General features: G+C 41.1%; 1 protein-coding gene across 2 annotated transcripts in view; it reads left to right on the top strand.

Annotated features, from left to right (window-relative positions):
- The window catches only part of tbkbp1 (TBK1 binding protein 1), a 50,201-nt gene that overhangs the window by 13,741 nt on the left and 19,080 nt on the right, over window positions 1-17,380 (top strand). Inside the window, exons 2-3 of one of the 2 annotated variants that reach the window (XM_034859647.1) lie at window positions 12,388-12,643; window positions 16,559-16,684. In XM_034859647.1, coding sequence (XP_034715538.1) covers window positions 12,398-12,643; window positions 16,559-16,684 — 372 coding nt within the window. In that variant the 5' untranslated portion in view covers window positions 12,388-12,397. Of the gene's footprint in view, window positions 1-12,381; window positions 12,644-16,558; window positions 16,685-17,380 lie in introns of both variants that reach the window. The other variant, XM_034859649.1, reaches the window with a different exon arrangement.

Raw genomic sequence — 17,380 nt, 5'->3', positions numbered from 1 at the left:
CACGCTCTGCTCCCACAGTGCACTGCTCATGTTTATCATATATTCTTTCTGGTCCAAGCCAGTGCTCACACATCATCTCGTCTCTGGACTCATCCAACAAGCAGCGGCAGCATTGTCACATCTGCACAGGGGGTCAGAGCGCGGAAGCCCCGAAGCGAGGGGGAGGGGATGGAATGAAGAGGAGGGGGGGGCGAGCTAGTTTCGTTTTGTTTTAAAATACTTTGAACGTCAACAAGAAGTAACACCCCCGAAAATCACTTAGAGCACCTTTAGGCAAGTTCTAATAGATCTTTATTCCTCACAGTTACAGAGGCTAGAGTTGTAATTAACCTCTGTTGTTTTCTGCAGCTTTGTGTACTGCAGTTCATATAATTTTATTGTAAAGTTAAATGGAATAAAGATTATATATAAATATATATATATGATGAGCTTCAGCTCTGTTTGAATAAGCCCTTGTCTGTATAATACCATGTTATGCTTTGCATTTTATGATGCATCTGTGTGGGTATGTCTGTTATGTAATGTGCTTTTTGGGGGCATTTTGCATGCATATGGTGTCTGAAAAGGTTCCACTTGAGCAACTAAATTGCTTTGAATGGAATGAAATTAAAATCTAAAAATACATTCACATTAAATGTTTGTGTTTCTATGTGCTCTATATTCCTTTTTCATTTTATGCATCTATGGAAAACCATCTTTTTTCATTTCATTTTTCATTTATAGTTGTGTGTGTGTGTGTGTGTGTGTGTGTGTGCGCGCTCGCGTGCCAAACCTTGTGTGTCTGATTATCAGTCTGTCTTTTAGTCGGTGCATGACAGCAGAACAGACACATTGGAGGATGTGATGCAGGGGGGAGCAAGACAAGAGTGAGAGTCAGGGCCACTGATGCTGGAATGATTCGAGCTGCTACAGCTGTCAAGGTCTCTGGCTGGCATTAATGTTTGAATTTACCGTGAGGCGGAAACTCACAGAGAGGGGTTTGTGTGTGTGTGTGTGTGTGTGTGTGTGTGTGTGTGTGTGACATGGGATCTGACTGATATGGCTGAGATTTTCAAACTACGCTGTACCATTACAACTTTGCATTGCAACAGTGTCCTTGTTACCCAATCCCCCCTCGCAGCAGGTTAAGAAAACTCAGCCAGCAACTGCAGCATCACTGAACAAAACCACAAAACCAGAACCACAAGGTGCTGAGAATAATAATTACAAACCATTGATAAAAAAACCATGAGACTCTCAGAGGATCAGACCCTCCCTTTGGACAGTAGGCTATCAGAAAGCTTCAGTTCTAAATTATGGATGCAGCATTATCATCTTGTAGGTTTTTTTGGAATTAATCGATAAATGTATGATGAAATGGCAAAAAAACGACAAGGGGCCATCATGAAACTCCACCAACAACAACTGTGGAAGCAACAATCCAAATGTCCTTTTACTTTCAAAGATTAAAAAAAGCAAAGCCTGAAAATCTTCACATTTAAAAAGCTGGAAGCAGTGAGTGTTTGGCATGTCTCAATAAATGATAAAAAGTCAGACTATGTATGTTCTTTTATTATTTGTTTTTTTAGAATATTTTTAATTTAATTCAGATCAGTTCTAAGTAATGACAACAAAACTGTCAGCGAAACCACATGATACAAGCCTTCCGTGATCGCACGCAGTTTATGTCACAATCTTCTGAACATACTGAGAAACACAGAGAGAGCTGGAGCAACTCATTTGGCTATGGCTTGAATGCAACCGATGTTCATTAATATTAAAAAATTCATGCCAAAGCTTAAACAAAAAAAACATTCTTCCTCTTACAAATAAAAAGCTCCTTCTCTATCAACACACTGAGCGGCTCTGCTGCTGCCGCTTTACTTGGTCTTAAACGACCAGTAGCTCATGGAGGCTAAAAGAAAGCTACTTTAGATAACACAGACTTAAGGACTTTTCCCTCCTGGTGCTAATGTTATCCTACATGGCCATGTTGTGGCATTTACCCTTGTGTTCATTCCCCAGTGGCTGCTGTTCCACAAAGGTTACAGTCTCTCATTCAACTCTTCATCAGATTTAAAAACTGGTGCCAAATTATTTGACTACTCTTTTCTACACTAAAGAGAAATTCACTATGAATTCAATTGATTACAGCTAACAATTATACATATGCACAGTATTAATAGTAGTTGGTTTTGCAGTTATTTGTGAATTCATTTCTATTTTTGTTTAGAAAATGTAAACCTTAATGAATAAAGTTATGTTTAACATGTTAGCAAACTCTTACTCATTACATATATTACATACATTATCATTCGTCTGGAGTAATGTTTCTGGCCACCTGATAAATACTTGGCCAATATTCACTCTCCTTTTAGCTGTTTTTATGGCTACCAACACATTATCGGTGTCTTTAGCTGCTACATGCTCCACTATGTCCACCAGGTAACTGTGGTGTCTGATGTTTGGTGCTGGACCGTGTGCAGGTATAACCAACTTCATCTCCCTTTCTCTTTTACCCACAGTGCATCTCATCCTGTCTTTCACTCTATCCTGCTGGCATTCCAACTGTGCGTTGTGAGCAAGCATCTCAATCTTTTTTAATGCTCTTTTTAACAGCTGAGACCAAATTACAGGCTTTGCTTCACTTGGAGACACACTAGTGCTCGTGAGTAATCAAATTCACGCACCCTGTCAGCATATATGTGTGTAACATATACACCGCATACATCTGTTCATGACTGCTCTGGTGGTGGTTAATTAGAAAGGCTAAGCGAAGCAGGTAGGAGGAGGGTGGGCTTTTTATCTTGTCCTCTCCGACCTTTTCCTTCTACTCTTTGCTTCTGGGCTCCAGCTACGCTCGACTTTGACTCAGATCTCACAGCAAGGGAATCCAAGTATTGGATTGATTGTAATAATAATGAGGAGATTAATGTCTTTTGTGGGGAAAGTTCTCATTTTTCCCCCGCTCAGGGGGGCTGTGATGAACTTTGCTGCTGAATATCAAGATGAATGACAGAGAGAAAGAGCAAGAGAGGAAGGGGAGAGGGGGTGGTGGAAAGAAAAATGGCAGGGAAGGAATTGACGGCTTCGATCCAGCTCTGGTGGAAAGAAAGATGAGGGGAGCTCCAGAGGAAGAGAGAAAAGAGTGATGGAGCAGACAGAAACAGAAAGGGGAGACAAAAAATACAGCAACACAGCTCATTGTCTCCATCCTGCCCCTGCCATCAATCTCCTGAATGTCAGCAGCCTTGCACGCACACGCACACACACGCACACACAGAGTAATGAATCATGGAAAGGTATGGCATGGCACAGTGCAGCATTTGTTAGAGGTGGTGTTTTTCTCTTGTACCGACAGGCTTTGTGTAAGTGCTTTGTATCGTGTGTGTGTGTGTGTGTGTGTGTGTGTGTGTGTGTGTGTGTGTGTGTGTGTGTGTGTGTGTGTGTGTGTGTGTGTGTGTGTTATTTGGACATGGAAAGTAGTGGCACGTAGTGTGGGTGCTGGGCTGCGCGTGTGTACTGCACAGCGTACATGTGTTTTAAGAGTACAAAGTGTCTTCTAGGTGACCAAGTCACCTCACAGCAACAATAGCTTTATGAAACAGAGAAGAGACCCAGAGTTGTTACTCAGGATTGTTGAGAATCCTATTATTATATAATATCATTTATGGTGAATGATTAGATTAGGGACACAAATCAACGGAGTAGCTACAATTGAAGACATTTAAGTCATGTACTCTGTATTTTCTTTATTAGATTATAGAACTAAAACCCATTTTCAGGCTGATTCCTGTATGGTTAGATATATTTCTGGGTTTGTTGACCACTTGTATTATGACAGGATATAATTTTTATCCCTATATTTCTTGTTTCGGTACATGCAAAGCCGACCAGGTGATGGTGATACGATGATGAAACATTCCTGCCAGGGATTGAAAGGTGTCAGTGATTTAACAAGAAATGTGGCACTGTGCCTTCCACATAAAAAATTATTAAAGGGATGGGTAATGATATTGGAACAGATACAATATTTTATTTTAAGAAATGAAGATATATTTTGACCAGTTTATATAGACTGTAGCAAACTGCACACCAGTGTTAAATACATAATACTGTATCAAAACTCTTGGCTGCACACATCAATATTCAATGCTACAGATACATTTTGGTCCGTTCTTAGAATGTATTAATCCTAAATCCAAATGCCGCCGGCGGGTTAGAAAAAGCATGTTGTGTTTAAGAGAGTGTCAAAGAAATACCACTTAACCTAGAAAGAAGCTGAAAAAAATGAATTGTAAATGAAACTGCAAAATGTGATCCCTTAATGTGCCTCATTGACAGTGCTGCTACTATGGAAAAAAAGCTCCAAAGTTAGGCCAAAAAAACCTAAGTGGATATCAACGTCACATAGTTTATGTCTGATTTCAAAGAAATGTAGTTAATCAACCATTTGCATGATCAAGGAGCTGTAAAATGCAAGAAATCCACAACTTCTCAGCTACCTGTAGGCAGCCATGTTTGTTTGCTGCCATGCACAACCACGTGATGAAAATATATCCAAACTGACTGAGACCTGCACCAAGAAACAGCGCCGCCTAGTGGTGAACAGTGGTGGAAGACGTAGTCAGATGATTTGCTTTAAGGTGTAGGTAGGATTGCAAAGATCCAGGACTTAGCCAAAGAATTTGAACATTGACAACATCTCAGTCCCTTTCCCCCCTTTTTGCTAAAGCCCAAACGGTCCCACAGTTATTCAACCCCCCCCCCCCCCCCCCCCCCCCCCCCCCCCCCCCCCCCCGCCCGGCCCAGACTGGAGGATCTGAACAGGGAGTGGTGAATTTTGTAATGTATTTGTAAAGCCTAATGTAGTTCTAATCAGACATAGGGTCAGTTTCAACAATTTTCAGAAAGTTTGTTTTCTAAGTCTTACCTATGGCATCTTTAAGTAAAAGTACTAGTACTACACTTCAAAAGTACTGTATTACAGTAAAGGTCCTGCGTGGAAAATGTTACTTGATTAAACGTATATAAGTATCATCCGGAAAATGTAGTTTAAAAGTAAAATTTACTGAATGCAAAACTAGTAACTAAAGCTATTCGGAACCAATGTAACTATTTCTTTGTTTGAATGATTTACAGCAAAAAAAATTCTTATTCTTTTTTTTTAATAAATGATCAAATAAATGAAACTTAATATTTCCTTTCTGTTATGTTTATGCCATTATAACTTTGCTATACTGCTCAAAAGACATTTAGGAGTTATTCTTACTTCTGCCTGTGGTTGTGCTTTTTAATTTGAGATGCAAAACTTGCAGATAGAGTAAAAAATGATCTCACCGTGAGTAATGATGTGACAGGGGCAAAAAAACGTTTAAAATGTCTTGGGTTTCAGAGGTCCGACTTAATGAGACCAAACACTGCACCTCACACAGCGACACATCTTTGCCTCCTGTCACAGGAAACAGGCCTTTTGCCCAACGCTTACAATAACTAGAAGGGCCCTTGAAGTGCACAGCCTCCGCCAAGTCCTTGCCCTATCTCCCAATGTTAATGAAATTTAAAAAACCATGTGTATTGACCCTGTGATTCAGATCCGCTCCCAAATGTTATGGGTTCTTCATTGGCTCATACTACACCCTTCCACCATGGTCTTCAGTTAAAGAAATAAAATATGCCAATGTTTTATGCAAATTCAAACCCTGTTCTCGGCACATGCAGGCAGGTGAGAATGACAACTCTCAAGGTACCTGACTCAAGTAGTACTTGCTAATATCTCTTGGCTTTTGTTTGAACCAGTCTGGAGTCCCAGATGGTTGGATTTTATCACATCAGGTTGGAGTTAAGAGTTATCAGGCTGGTTACCAAAAAGCAAATGGCTCAGTCTGCGTGTTCTCACAAATCCTTTTCTTTTGTCCAAACTTTTGCTTTGTCGTATCTTTGTTTCATTTTAGATTGACTCTGTTAAAATAAGAAAATACACACACACACACACACACACACACACACACACACACAAAACATCCCACAGACCGAAGATAATTACCTCTTCTGAAGAGTCCACTATGTTTTTTTAGTCCTTTGTGTTACTACTAGCAACAGCGTTGAGGAGGGGTGGGTACTCTGCGATCACAGAAGGCTTGTATCATGTGGACGCGCCGACAGTGTTGTTTTTGTTATTTTGAATTCCTCATGGGGAAGAAAGAAACTACGCACCGTAGCTTTTAGTTAGTAGGTGTTGACCTAAACCCGTTTTGTTTTGTTTTTTCCTTAAAGGTTAATCTTACATTTTTTAACGGTGAATTTGTTTTTAGGATGTTAGCAAAGGTTGGTTTCTGTTTTAAGCGAGAGGGCTACAACCTGTATAAACCACTGTAAGAAAACTTTAAAATCAAGAATAATAAGTGTGCAGCGCTGCAACAACCAGCTTACAATTGTGTGTGTGTGTATGTGTGTGTGTGTGTGTGTATATAGGGTACAATAAACCTGTAAGTACATACAGCCTAGATATATAGAGTGTATCCATGAATGTGTAGATGGGTACAGTAGCTACCTACATGAGATAGGAGAGGGTGAGGGTGGGTAAATGTGTTGATACAAAGCTGTACCTGGAAAATTTTAAATTATATTTGTATAGTAATTTATAACACTTAGTTTTAGTTAGTTTTATAATGTGAAACAGTGTTTGATGTGGATCCGACATGTCCTATCCATTAAATAATGTCAGTGCACAGGGTCAATAATGATTCCGTGCAATTGATTAGTGCATCAATACTTACTACTAGTACCTGTCTTTCTTCGACTCACACACACACACACACACACACACACACACACACACACACACACACACAAACAAAGCACTTTCACTGCTTGTACCTCGGCTGCAATGTCCTTGTACTGCCCCAAATAAAACCCTCACTTTTGCACCAACTTATTTCCACACACATTGAGGTGCATAGGCGCACCGATACACATTCACACACAATCAAACGCCACCTGCCGGCATGTTAATGGGTTGTCAGTGTGTGTTGCACCGACCAGCTCTGTGAAAGAAGACTTTAGCAGAGGAAAGGCCCTCTGCCCTGTACTCTCCATTCACAGGCATACTGTCTGAGTCTGAGGTGCCAAATGTTCAGCCTGTGGGGATCACAGGGCAGCACTGAGGAGAGCTGGACTGTTTTATAGTGCCAGGCTGGCAGGAAGGAGGAGATAAAGGAGGGAACAGAGAAAGGATGGGATGAAAAAGAGCAAAAAGGTACAGAGAGGTTTGGTGAAAAGGAACACTTTGAAATCTGGCTGGGGGAAAGAAGATAGGGTAGGAAAGTGTTTGCATCTCCTTCATACAAGATCCAACATTAAAATCAGAGTCCGCAGGGACTCAGTCCCTGTTTCCTTTTCGATCCTGGTTCTGTTCTCACTGGAAAACCCAGCCCTGACCTAGCTGGCATGATTTCTACTGCTCTCATATATTTAAGCCCTGGGAGACAACAGAGCCACAGAAATGCACAAACCAGCTTTATGGAGAAGAAATTAATCGCAAATGATAAAGTACTTTTTTTTCTTCATTGTTACGGTATAAAAGGTCTACTGCAATCCACGATTAGATAACTAGAAAACCCAAACAGAGTGGACAATCTGTTGCTACAATCCTCAAAGGATCCCCCAAAATGAGTTGTAGTATTTCCAGACAGAACCAGCTGTGGCATTTGATTGGTTTAGGGATGTTTGTGAATGGATGAGGTTTGTTCTTTTCTACTCATTGTTCAACTCACACCCTGCTGAATACTCTAGCTGTAGGTCACTTAAAATTGAGGATATAAGTGTTTACAATATTACAATTTCTGTTTCGCAGTTAAATATAAAAGTATAATTAATATTTCACAACCTCACAGTTTTGTTGTGGTGCTCAATGTGTGGAGAACTGAACATACTGTAAGGTATGAAAAAACAGCCATCATGTAAAAACAGATTGCTAATAATTCCTACATAGCTCCCGCTTCTAGTTGGTGAATATGTAGACCAAGTCAAATCGTTTGGATGAAGCCATGAAGCCTGAAGAGGACACCATCTTTGACCTTACTTGTGTTTTGCATGTTTAACGTATTGTTGTCATGTTTCATTTTGTATTTTTGAAAGAATGTTTTTCAGTTATCAGCAGAAGATGGACGAATTACAAAAAACTATATCCTTGTGTTCTTAAGTGGGTAATTTCAGGAAATAGACAGAGTCACAATAGGGGACACTAACACAGTGCTTTGTGAGACTAAAAGGGGAACAAATGACAATACGTTTGCTAAGACACTGCAAATATAATGTATTGTGTACGCTGCTGGACCTGAGTACGAATTTCATTCCTTCATCTGGAACATGTTTAAATGACTACAAACTAATCTGAAACTGAATCTATTACAACAAAAGTGTTTGAAAATGCTTAGCAGGAGTTAATTATTTTCATTCTTGTAGCATGCTTAATCCCATACCTTACTTAATGTAGGCCTATTCTATTATTAGACAGGACGACAGAAAGTACGGGTGAGACAGGAATGTATGGAAAGGACAGGAGAAAGAGGAATTACAAATTGTGTTGCTGTAGCCGTGGCGTCAAATGTGACAGCATTCGATTCAGACCGAAGCAATGTTGAAGGGAAACGTTGACCTTGTCAGATTGCTGTTGTGACGTTTAAGAAGAGCTACATTAAACGTTAAATTGCCACTATATGTAGGTAATGAATCCAATCACCCACTCCGTTCACGGCCGTAGCCTTTGCGGGTCCACCGATGACGGCTGTATACAGTGACACACAGGAAGGGGAGGGGAGGGGTGCTGCATTTAATTGCTGGAGACAAAGGAGAAGAGACAGAGGAAGAGGTAGTCTCAGTGGAAAAACGTGTAATGTGTGACTTCTTGTGGTGATCGTTGTGATGAAGCAAGGAGCTGGTTGAGAATGAAGCGCATGCTTCCACTTCTACAGTCCGGTGGGGCCACGTGAGCATCAGCAAATGTGCCCAGAGGTCCAGGTGATAGAGTGGATAGTGTGTAATTGGGAAGTAGGAGAGAGGGGAGGGGTAGGATGAAGCTGGATGAGGGATATTTTTGGGTAGAGGAGCTGAGACTAAGAGAGGGATCGGGGAAGGCAAGCTTAGTCTGAGCTGTGAGAGTGTGTCTGTGATAAATGCCTAATTTCTGTGCTGCCAATGAGAGGAGCACAGACAAAATGGATGTTCCTGTGTCCCTGTACTTTTTTTTAAAATCCAGACTGAGGCCACATTTGGCCATCCATCATTGCACCGTCTCCACTGGAGCATGTGAGCTAGTCAAGGTAGTAGAGATGTAGATATAATTTATGGAAATTATTAGCCATGTATGAATGTAGCCTGTGAATAGGTAGTGTATTTCATGCGCAATTAAATCAAAAAACCCACTTGGCAATTTGATCCGATTTTTGGTCCACGCATAATGATGTCCTTGAGTCTGAATGTAGGCGGATTGTGTATGCCCTTCCGGAGGATTTTTATGGAAATGCGGTCACTACATACAGCACGGTGAAAGCTTATGTTCCATCACATATTTCTATACTTAGATTTATTTCCCTCTGTTGTTTTTCTAACAGTCTGAAATCTATTTAGCTCATATACAGTATGAAACACTAGGGGGAGTACAGTCAGGATGTCGGAGTGACAGCGTGATGGCCGGAGAAAGGGGCATCAGACTCGACAGTATGATGTCACCACAGTACACATTACAGGACCTTAATATCTTTCCAGTGCAAACACCAGTCTCCAGTCACCTGGCAGGTGACAGTCTGTCTGTGCATGAGTGTGTGTGTGTGTGTGTGTGTGTGTGTGTGTTTCGTCTCTTTGATCAACTAGGCGTTCTTCTCCACACATGCATTGTCTCTTTGTGCGACTCCTGCTCTGTCCATTTGTTTTTTGGCAGCATGTGCACAGACGTGTGTGCAGTGTGCATGTGGGAGTGTTTTTGGATCGTCCTGTTAGACCATCTAGGAAAAGAGCCGTAGATTGGCTAAGGCTTTATTCTCCCCTCTCTCCTAAAACACAAGGAAAATAGCAACTGTGGAGGAAGGGAGCAGATTAAAATAGCTCAGTAGGCAATCGCTGACTCACAAGGCAATGCTGGTATCCAGGCATCCATTCCAGTATACATCAAATCCACTAGCTGTTGTGTAACTCCCTCCGTACCTGTAAATCAAATCGTTCTCGGTGTGTCTAGTTTGTCTTATGTGCACAGGTCCCCTCCGTGGCTGCATACAAAGAGGGCGGGGACATCACAGGTGCCATTTATCATTTTTGACAGCATTGCCAAGAGCCTTTATGGCTGAGGGAGGCAGGCCAAGGCTGGTTGGCTGCAATGTGGCATGGTCATCTAACTACCCAGCTCATTCATCATGCCACTCAAGGAGCGTAGGCTGCCATAGCTCATCTTTTTTTAAGTAGTGTGAAATGGAACAAGAGCATGAACCAGACTCATGTGTGAATCAGAGTCTGATTAACACATCAGCTGCTGTACACACACTGGTTACTCATGCACCTGCATGGCAGCTCTCACATGGCCGAGTGCATGTGTATGAAGTTAGAAAACACAAACAACATAATGATAGCTGATGTAATGAGGTTCTACCTGCAGAAATAAAAGTATAAAGCTGACTCTGCTAAGTCTCTCATCTTCCATTGCTGACAATTAGATGGAGAAGCTAAAGCCAACATGGTGGTAAATACTCGCTTTACCTCGCTTTTCAGAATGACAGATTTGCTCGATGCGGATTAAAAACAGGCCTACACCACCGGTATGTGTTTGTGTTATGTGGTGAATGTGAAAATGAACTGCTATCTCCTCCGTCAGCTCTGGCTAGGCCAATTACAACAGCTGGTCAGTCTGACATATTGCCTGAGCTCATTACTATTCATGAGCTCGCCCAGTTGCTCTGGGTAAAGGATACTGATAGGACTGCAGAAAGGATCATCGGTGCCAACCTGCCCTCTGTCCATGACTTATACTCCACCAGAGTCCGAAAACGGGCAGGAACCATCTCTTAACAAGTGTCAGGTTCAATTCTGGTCAATAACCCAGTAACACTGTCTCTACAGCAGCTGTTTACTGGTTCCACTTATTATTCCACTTATTTAGTACCATTCATCACTCCCATTCTCACATATTATTTTTTATTTATTCATCATTCTCATTTCCTAATACATACCTGTTCATATGTTCACATTGTTCATACTGTTCATATTGTAATATAATAACATGATACTATTTATCCCAGTATCCTTTGCACTATGCTCCATATTTAAATAATTTGTATTGATCTCTTCATTGCACTCATGCCGTTATATTGTTTCTGTTTAGAGTATGGATATATTGTGTATATATTAGTGTGTATATTTTTGTTTTGGTTGTTTTGTATGTGTAAGCAGATTGTGAGTATTGTGAGATGCTCCAAAGAAAAATTCCTCGTATGTGTCCTCATACCTGGAAAATAAAGCTGATTCTGATTCTGATAGCCAGGCTAGCTGTTAGCCAATCAGAGTCAAGCAGCTTAGGTTGTTGAATATTGAAGAGAATTGGCACAAATCTAGCTGAGTCTTCCTGCAGCCTTTCTATACGACACCAGAATGGCTTAAAACAAGGTAACCAAGGCCTTTATTCCACTAAAAATGTTACAGAGCCCATGGTAGAACTTCAGATATTACCACAAAGTAATGAAATACGTGTGGCAGGGCACCTTTGAGGTGTGTTCAGGCTAATCTCTTTAATTGTGCAAATTTGACCACTTAACCAGTGGTTCCCAAAGTATGCAGTGCAGCATCTGGGGTGCATAAATGAAGGGCCAAGGCCATTTACTTTAACAATTTTGAATTACATAATAAACTATTGGTCATACAAGCTTTAAACGTAAATGTGAAGACAGTGTGAAAGGGGACGCTGAGAGTGGCACCAAAAAAAAGAATCTGTATGGAGGTTTGCTGTAGTTTCAAAATCTTTGGGAATTTTATTTCTAGTGTGTGTGTGTGTGTGTGTGTGTGTGTGTGTGTGAGAGAGACTTAGCACCTTAACTGATGTATACTGAGTCATCTTTAAATTTCACATGGACCAACAGTGTTTCTCAGTCTGCCTCCCATCTCCGTCTGTACCCATTTTGCTTTTGAATATTTTACATTGTAAGTGCCAGAAATCCGACTGCTCTCAGTCGACTGTGGCTTTGTTTTCTTTTGTTTCTCGCTTGATGTTTTTGGCACTGCTGCAGTGGCACTGATAGTTGACCCCTGCAAGGAACGAAATAATGAAATGTTTTTGTTTTTTTTGGCTAGGTACATTTATTTGAATGGAAACAATCTGGTGATTTCATAATGAATAAGCACACAACTGTCCGTCCTCAGGTTGAGGCTCTGAGTGATGCAGTCTCTGTTTGGAGGAGGGGAGCTGGGGCTGCTGGGAGGAGGAGGCGGCGACGCCGGAGGCCTGAAGGAGGATGGCTGTGGCAGTGTGGTGTGGCACTCCTCACAGCTGCCCCCCGGCGATGTCTACTCGGCCTCCCACTTTGCCCTTATCACAGCCTATCAGGACATCAAGACGAGGCTGTCCTGCCTGGAGCGCGAGAACACCAGTATCAAGAGGAAGCTCAAGATCTATGAGATCAAGGTAAAGAGTTTGCACTTCGAAGCACAAAGTCAAAGTATGAGGAGATTTGTTTTTTTTTAAACCAATTACTATTGTCCTTGTTGGTATCAGACAGAAAGCCTCCAGTGCTGACAAGGATAAGGCCAGTTAGTTTTTGGATTTATGAGTCTTTTTAAAGGGGAGTGAGCTGTCCACCCTTTAGCATTATGGAGGCAGCGACATTGTACACAGATAAAAGGAGAGAAAGCTTTGGGGGGCTTTGATCCTTGACCAGCGGGGAAAAGAAACCTGATAAATCATTCTACTATATCTAAGCAGAAGGCTATGATGTTCTAATTCCTGTTTAAGTAAAAAATTATATTGAGTAACAATGGCAAGGAGCCCTGGGAGAAACCGAGGGGCTGTAAAAAGATTTTGGCACACATCACCCCTTAATAAAAAAGAACTATTATTCCCCCCTGGCATCGTTTCAAGAATATGTGCGTCCAAATGGATCCATTTGTAAATGACTCAACACGTTACTTCATATTCCAGGCCTATAGATGGCTCTGTTTCTGCCACAGAAAGTCACCAAAAACAGAAGAAGAGGCGGAGCATGCACATAAAGCTTGCGCTCTGTATAAAAACACACATTTTGCCCTAGTGACCCTGATAGGCTCAATATCAACAGGAACACAAGCATGTTGTCCGCCATTGTTGTTGTTATGAGACGTCATCGCAGGGTAAGAGGTCGAATAGGCTAGAGGTTGAGAGGTGTGGCCCTGACATCATCGATACGCAAGTATGCAACTTCACCGTCCAAACGAAGACGCAAGGGCGCCATTTTCTATATTTTTCACCCTGGGACCAGATTTTTAAAAAGTGCCTCTTCAGGCAGTGCGTTTACAGGATTCGTTTGGACGATCGGTCAAAACATGTGCGTTGGCACCAAAAAGCGTTCCCGTGTGCACGGCCCCTTAAAGGCCATGAACAACCACACAGGTGTTTATAGTCAATGTGGCTGATTGGACCTTGTCCAGGAGTGTGTGGGTGGGGTTAGACTGAATGATTGACATCTGAGTCACCCGAGTTCACTGTTAGTGTTGTTGCACCTGTTAGGGCGGGACAAATGACACCTTTGTCATCCTTATTGGTAGAAAGAATTTGTGATCTTCCCATCAGAGCTCCGGCCCACCTTCAACCTAAAAAGAGTCAATAATCAGCCAGAATAACCGTAAAACACCGGCGTGGGTGTTCAGATGGAATCGGTGTCTGCATGATATCTTGGTAATGAGGAGGAGAGGTCACAGGCTATTGCTTAACATGATTTTGATTACGTTACATGATTTTGCCTAATTGGATCTTGGTTTGCAAATTATGTCGGCAGAAGTTCAATGCGGTTATTGTCATTGTTGTGAAAATACTCTAGAGCAGCTGGATATGTAGAGAAGGTTTTGGATACTTGGATGACTTACACAAATCTTTTTCAGTATTCAAAATGTTACTCTGGATCTTAAAACAGATTATCCTCTCTCGGCTTCAAGCCAGTGACGCTGCAAACATTTCTGCATAGCCAGGCCTGCTTGCTAGATGGTGGAAAGCAAGACTACTTTTCAGTTGGATGAGAAAGCAGGTGAAGCAGAAATCCACCGCCTCCTCCTCCTCCTCCTCCTGTCCTTTGGTCAGCTACTGCGTTAGTCAGGGTTAGTAGCATAAAGGAATAGCGTGGGAGGACAGAAAGTGAGGAAAAGCGGTGAAAAAAAGTGGGAAAATTAAGATAAATGGGTGAAAGGATGCAGTGTAAGACACAGAAAGAGAAGGACAAATGAGGGAGTAAAATTAGATAATGATGCAAAGAGCAAGGGAGGGATAAATTGCTGAAATTAAGAACAAAGGGGATTAAAGAAAAAAGAAACCCTGGATATTCTTATAATGAACATGAGTGTGTAGTGTTCTATTTTTTCTAGGAATTATATGGTGTACAAAAACCACTTTCTACTCAGCTTGTGTTGTCGAGTTTTTTTGTTGGATTTAGAAAATGTATTTTACGATTGATTTTCTTTCCCAGTATAGAAGGAATTAAGAGTAGTATGATGGCACTTCGACTTTGTCTTTCCTCTCCTGACAAATGTATCAATGCAAAAAACCTGCATCTTTTTTTTTGTTTAACAATTTTGATTGATTTTCTAAACCTGCGTCTTTTGGGTGTGCAGCTGTTACTGAAGGCTGCCACATCGCTGTTGGCTTACCCGCGAGCAGCAGTTTGTTCAGGGCCCGTTCCCAGAGAGATTGGCTGCTGTTGGCTGCTTGGAGTTATCACAAGTGTGCATATGTAAATATTTATTTTTATTTGGATAATCAATCATGATAAAAATCACAACATGAACTCCTAAAATGTCCAATCTGGAAAGACATTTTGCCAAACTCTGGATTTTTTTGTTGTTATTTTGAGCCTTTTTTTGTTTTTAAAAGGAGAGGTAAGTGTTCCTGCATGTTTTGCGCTGTACACAAGATGCCTGAATACAGCTGCTGTAAAGATGTAGATGTTAGTGCTTGCTATGGGTTAAAGTGAGTTTCTTCTCAAGTTCAGAGCTCCCGATGCTCGGCAGTATGAGGATTCTTGAGACCCCAAGGGGGTTCTGCCCTTGTTGCGAACATTTACTGTTAAACTAAGCAGAGAGATGTGTTCTGCTAAATGGAAAAGGGTTGTTTGCTCCTCAAATAGACCTCGCATCAGCGGCAATAACTTCACACAGAAAAGGAAAAGCCTTCCCTGCTCATAGGAGGCACTCTAAATGTAAATGAAATTACAATGCAGTTACATAACTCTTCTCATGTGTTTCTAGCACAACCGTTTGCAACCAGACACAGTTTAGCAATATAACTAGACAAATTGCTTACTTCACAAGTAAAACAACAGCCAATGTGGTACAGCCTATTTCCTACAGTTCAGTTTAATCAGTCATATTTGTATAATTGCAGCTGCATATAATGGAATTCTTTCTCCATAATTTAAATGTTCATAATGCTATTTGCATCATGGTTGCACCTCATATCATATACAAGAGTAAATGTGTTTTCCTCCAGAAATCATGAGTTGTAAGGCAATAAGATGCAATAATAATATAATTATACAACAATATACATATGTTAATATCTTTATTTTTTTTACTGTCAAAAAAGCGAGAAAAACAAAACTAATCACACAATTATTGGATCTACTAACAATTATAATGTGTTTATCACTGCCTGACATGTCTTCTTCCTCTGTGCCATAGAGCTCCATTGTTGTTAATAACACATCAATGAACCACACTGTTGCTCTGGGTGACATGTTCCTTCATTTGGTCTTTTCATGGGATTTGTCATCAATGAAATAAAATAAAATGTCGCCAGTCTTAGCCTTTTTCATAATCAAAGATGCCACAGTGGTGCGGTGAGATGTGACACTCCCCTCCCATCTGAGATATCTTGATTGGCAACAAAAACCCTCCAGTGGGACCAGTGGGTGTAATTTTGAGTTTAGTCAAATGTAAACAGATGGACAAAATGAGTGATGGGTGGACAAACAGCAGCTGAGTCACACACCCACCCAAGATTGCATTGTGTGGGATGAAATCCGAAAGGACGACTAAAGCAACATGCTACGTAAATTCATAAAGTAGTTTAGGAGGAGTGAAAAGTAAAAATCTAGTTCATGAAGAAAGAAACATTTTCTCATGAAGAAGTTAAAACACCCTGATCCCCGGAGTAATATCTGGGCCAAACTTGTGTTGCAGTTGATACAAGATGAATCTTTTATGACCTCAGTGTGAAATCATCAAACATTGTACAAAAGAAGAAGTTTAAACACACAAACAAAAAGTATAGATAAGTGAACCTAAGCTATCTAGTTCTCAACACTCTTATTATTACATATCTAATTCTATGATTCTGTAATGTAATTTTTCCCCGCAGTTCCCTATGATTAACGAGTTTGGGGAAGACACCAACTCCTACTGCTCTTTTGAGAGCAAAGAGACGGCGCTGCTGCACTCAGAAAATGGCAACCTGCAGCAGAGGGTCAACGTCCTGACCCACGAGGTAAGAGGGCTAGAGGGGGAGACGGCTAGAGGGAGGAGAGAGGGAAGACGGGGGTCAAGAGGTGAGAGACGAAGAAAAGCAATGAGAGAAGGCTTGGGCAAGATGTTATGTGTATGAAACAAGAGGAAAGTCCATTCTCACTTTGTTCAGTTGGAATAAACCTTATCACACAAAAGGGTTTTCTCAGTGCTTGAATTCTGTAGAAATCCTTCTCTGCATTACAAATTAATTGAATTACAAAGATATATATATAGACCAACCCTGGTGGACATACACTGAAAGATGTCCAAAACTAATTAAGGACTGAAGCTGCTGCCCAAGCAAAAAAAATACTGAAATCGGGTGTTTTTAAGAAACCGTCCAAGGAGCAATGTGACATGGGATTTTCACTCTGGTGTTCCATTTTTAAGATGCGCTATAATTGGGTACAAACCTGCCCAAGATCTTTTGCTGAATATGTGCCCCTCAAGAAAGCAGAAAGTGGACGTGAGATGACACATTTTGAAATTAATTAGTAAACATATATGTACAGTGTATGATTGTATGGATGTATGAATTTAGAACAAGACGTGTGCACGCTACACAGGCAGCATTTCAAAAGAAATGAGAAATGAGAATCTGTTTTACTACGGGCTGCATACTTGAGTGCAACTCCCTTCCAGTGTGCTTGGACTAGTCATTCTCTTTGCTCGCAAC

Source organism: Etheostoma cragini, chromosome 21 (assembly GCF_013103735.1).
Source record: "Etheostoma cragini isolate CJK2018 chromosome 21, CSU_Ecrag_1.0, whole genome shotgun sequence".
In the NCBI taxonomy this organism is placed as follows: domain Eukaryota; kingdom Metazoa; phylum Chordata; class Actinopteri; order Perciformes; family Percidae; genus Etheostoma; species Etheostoma cragini.
The sequence above is the reverse complement of the archived record's forward strand: the minus strand, read 5'-3'. Positions and strand labels throughout refer to the sequence as shown.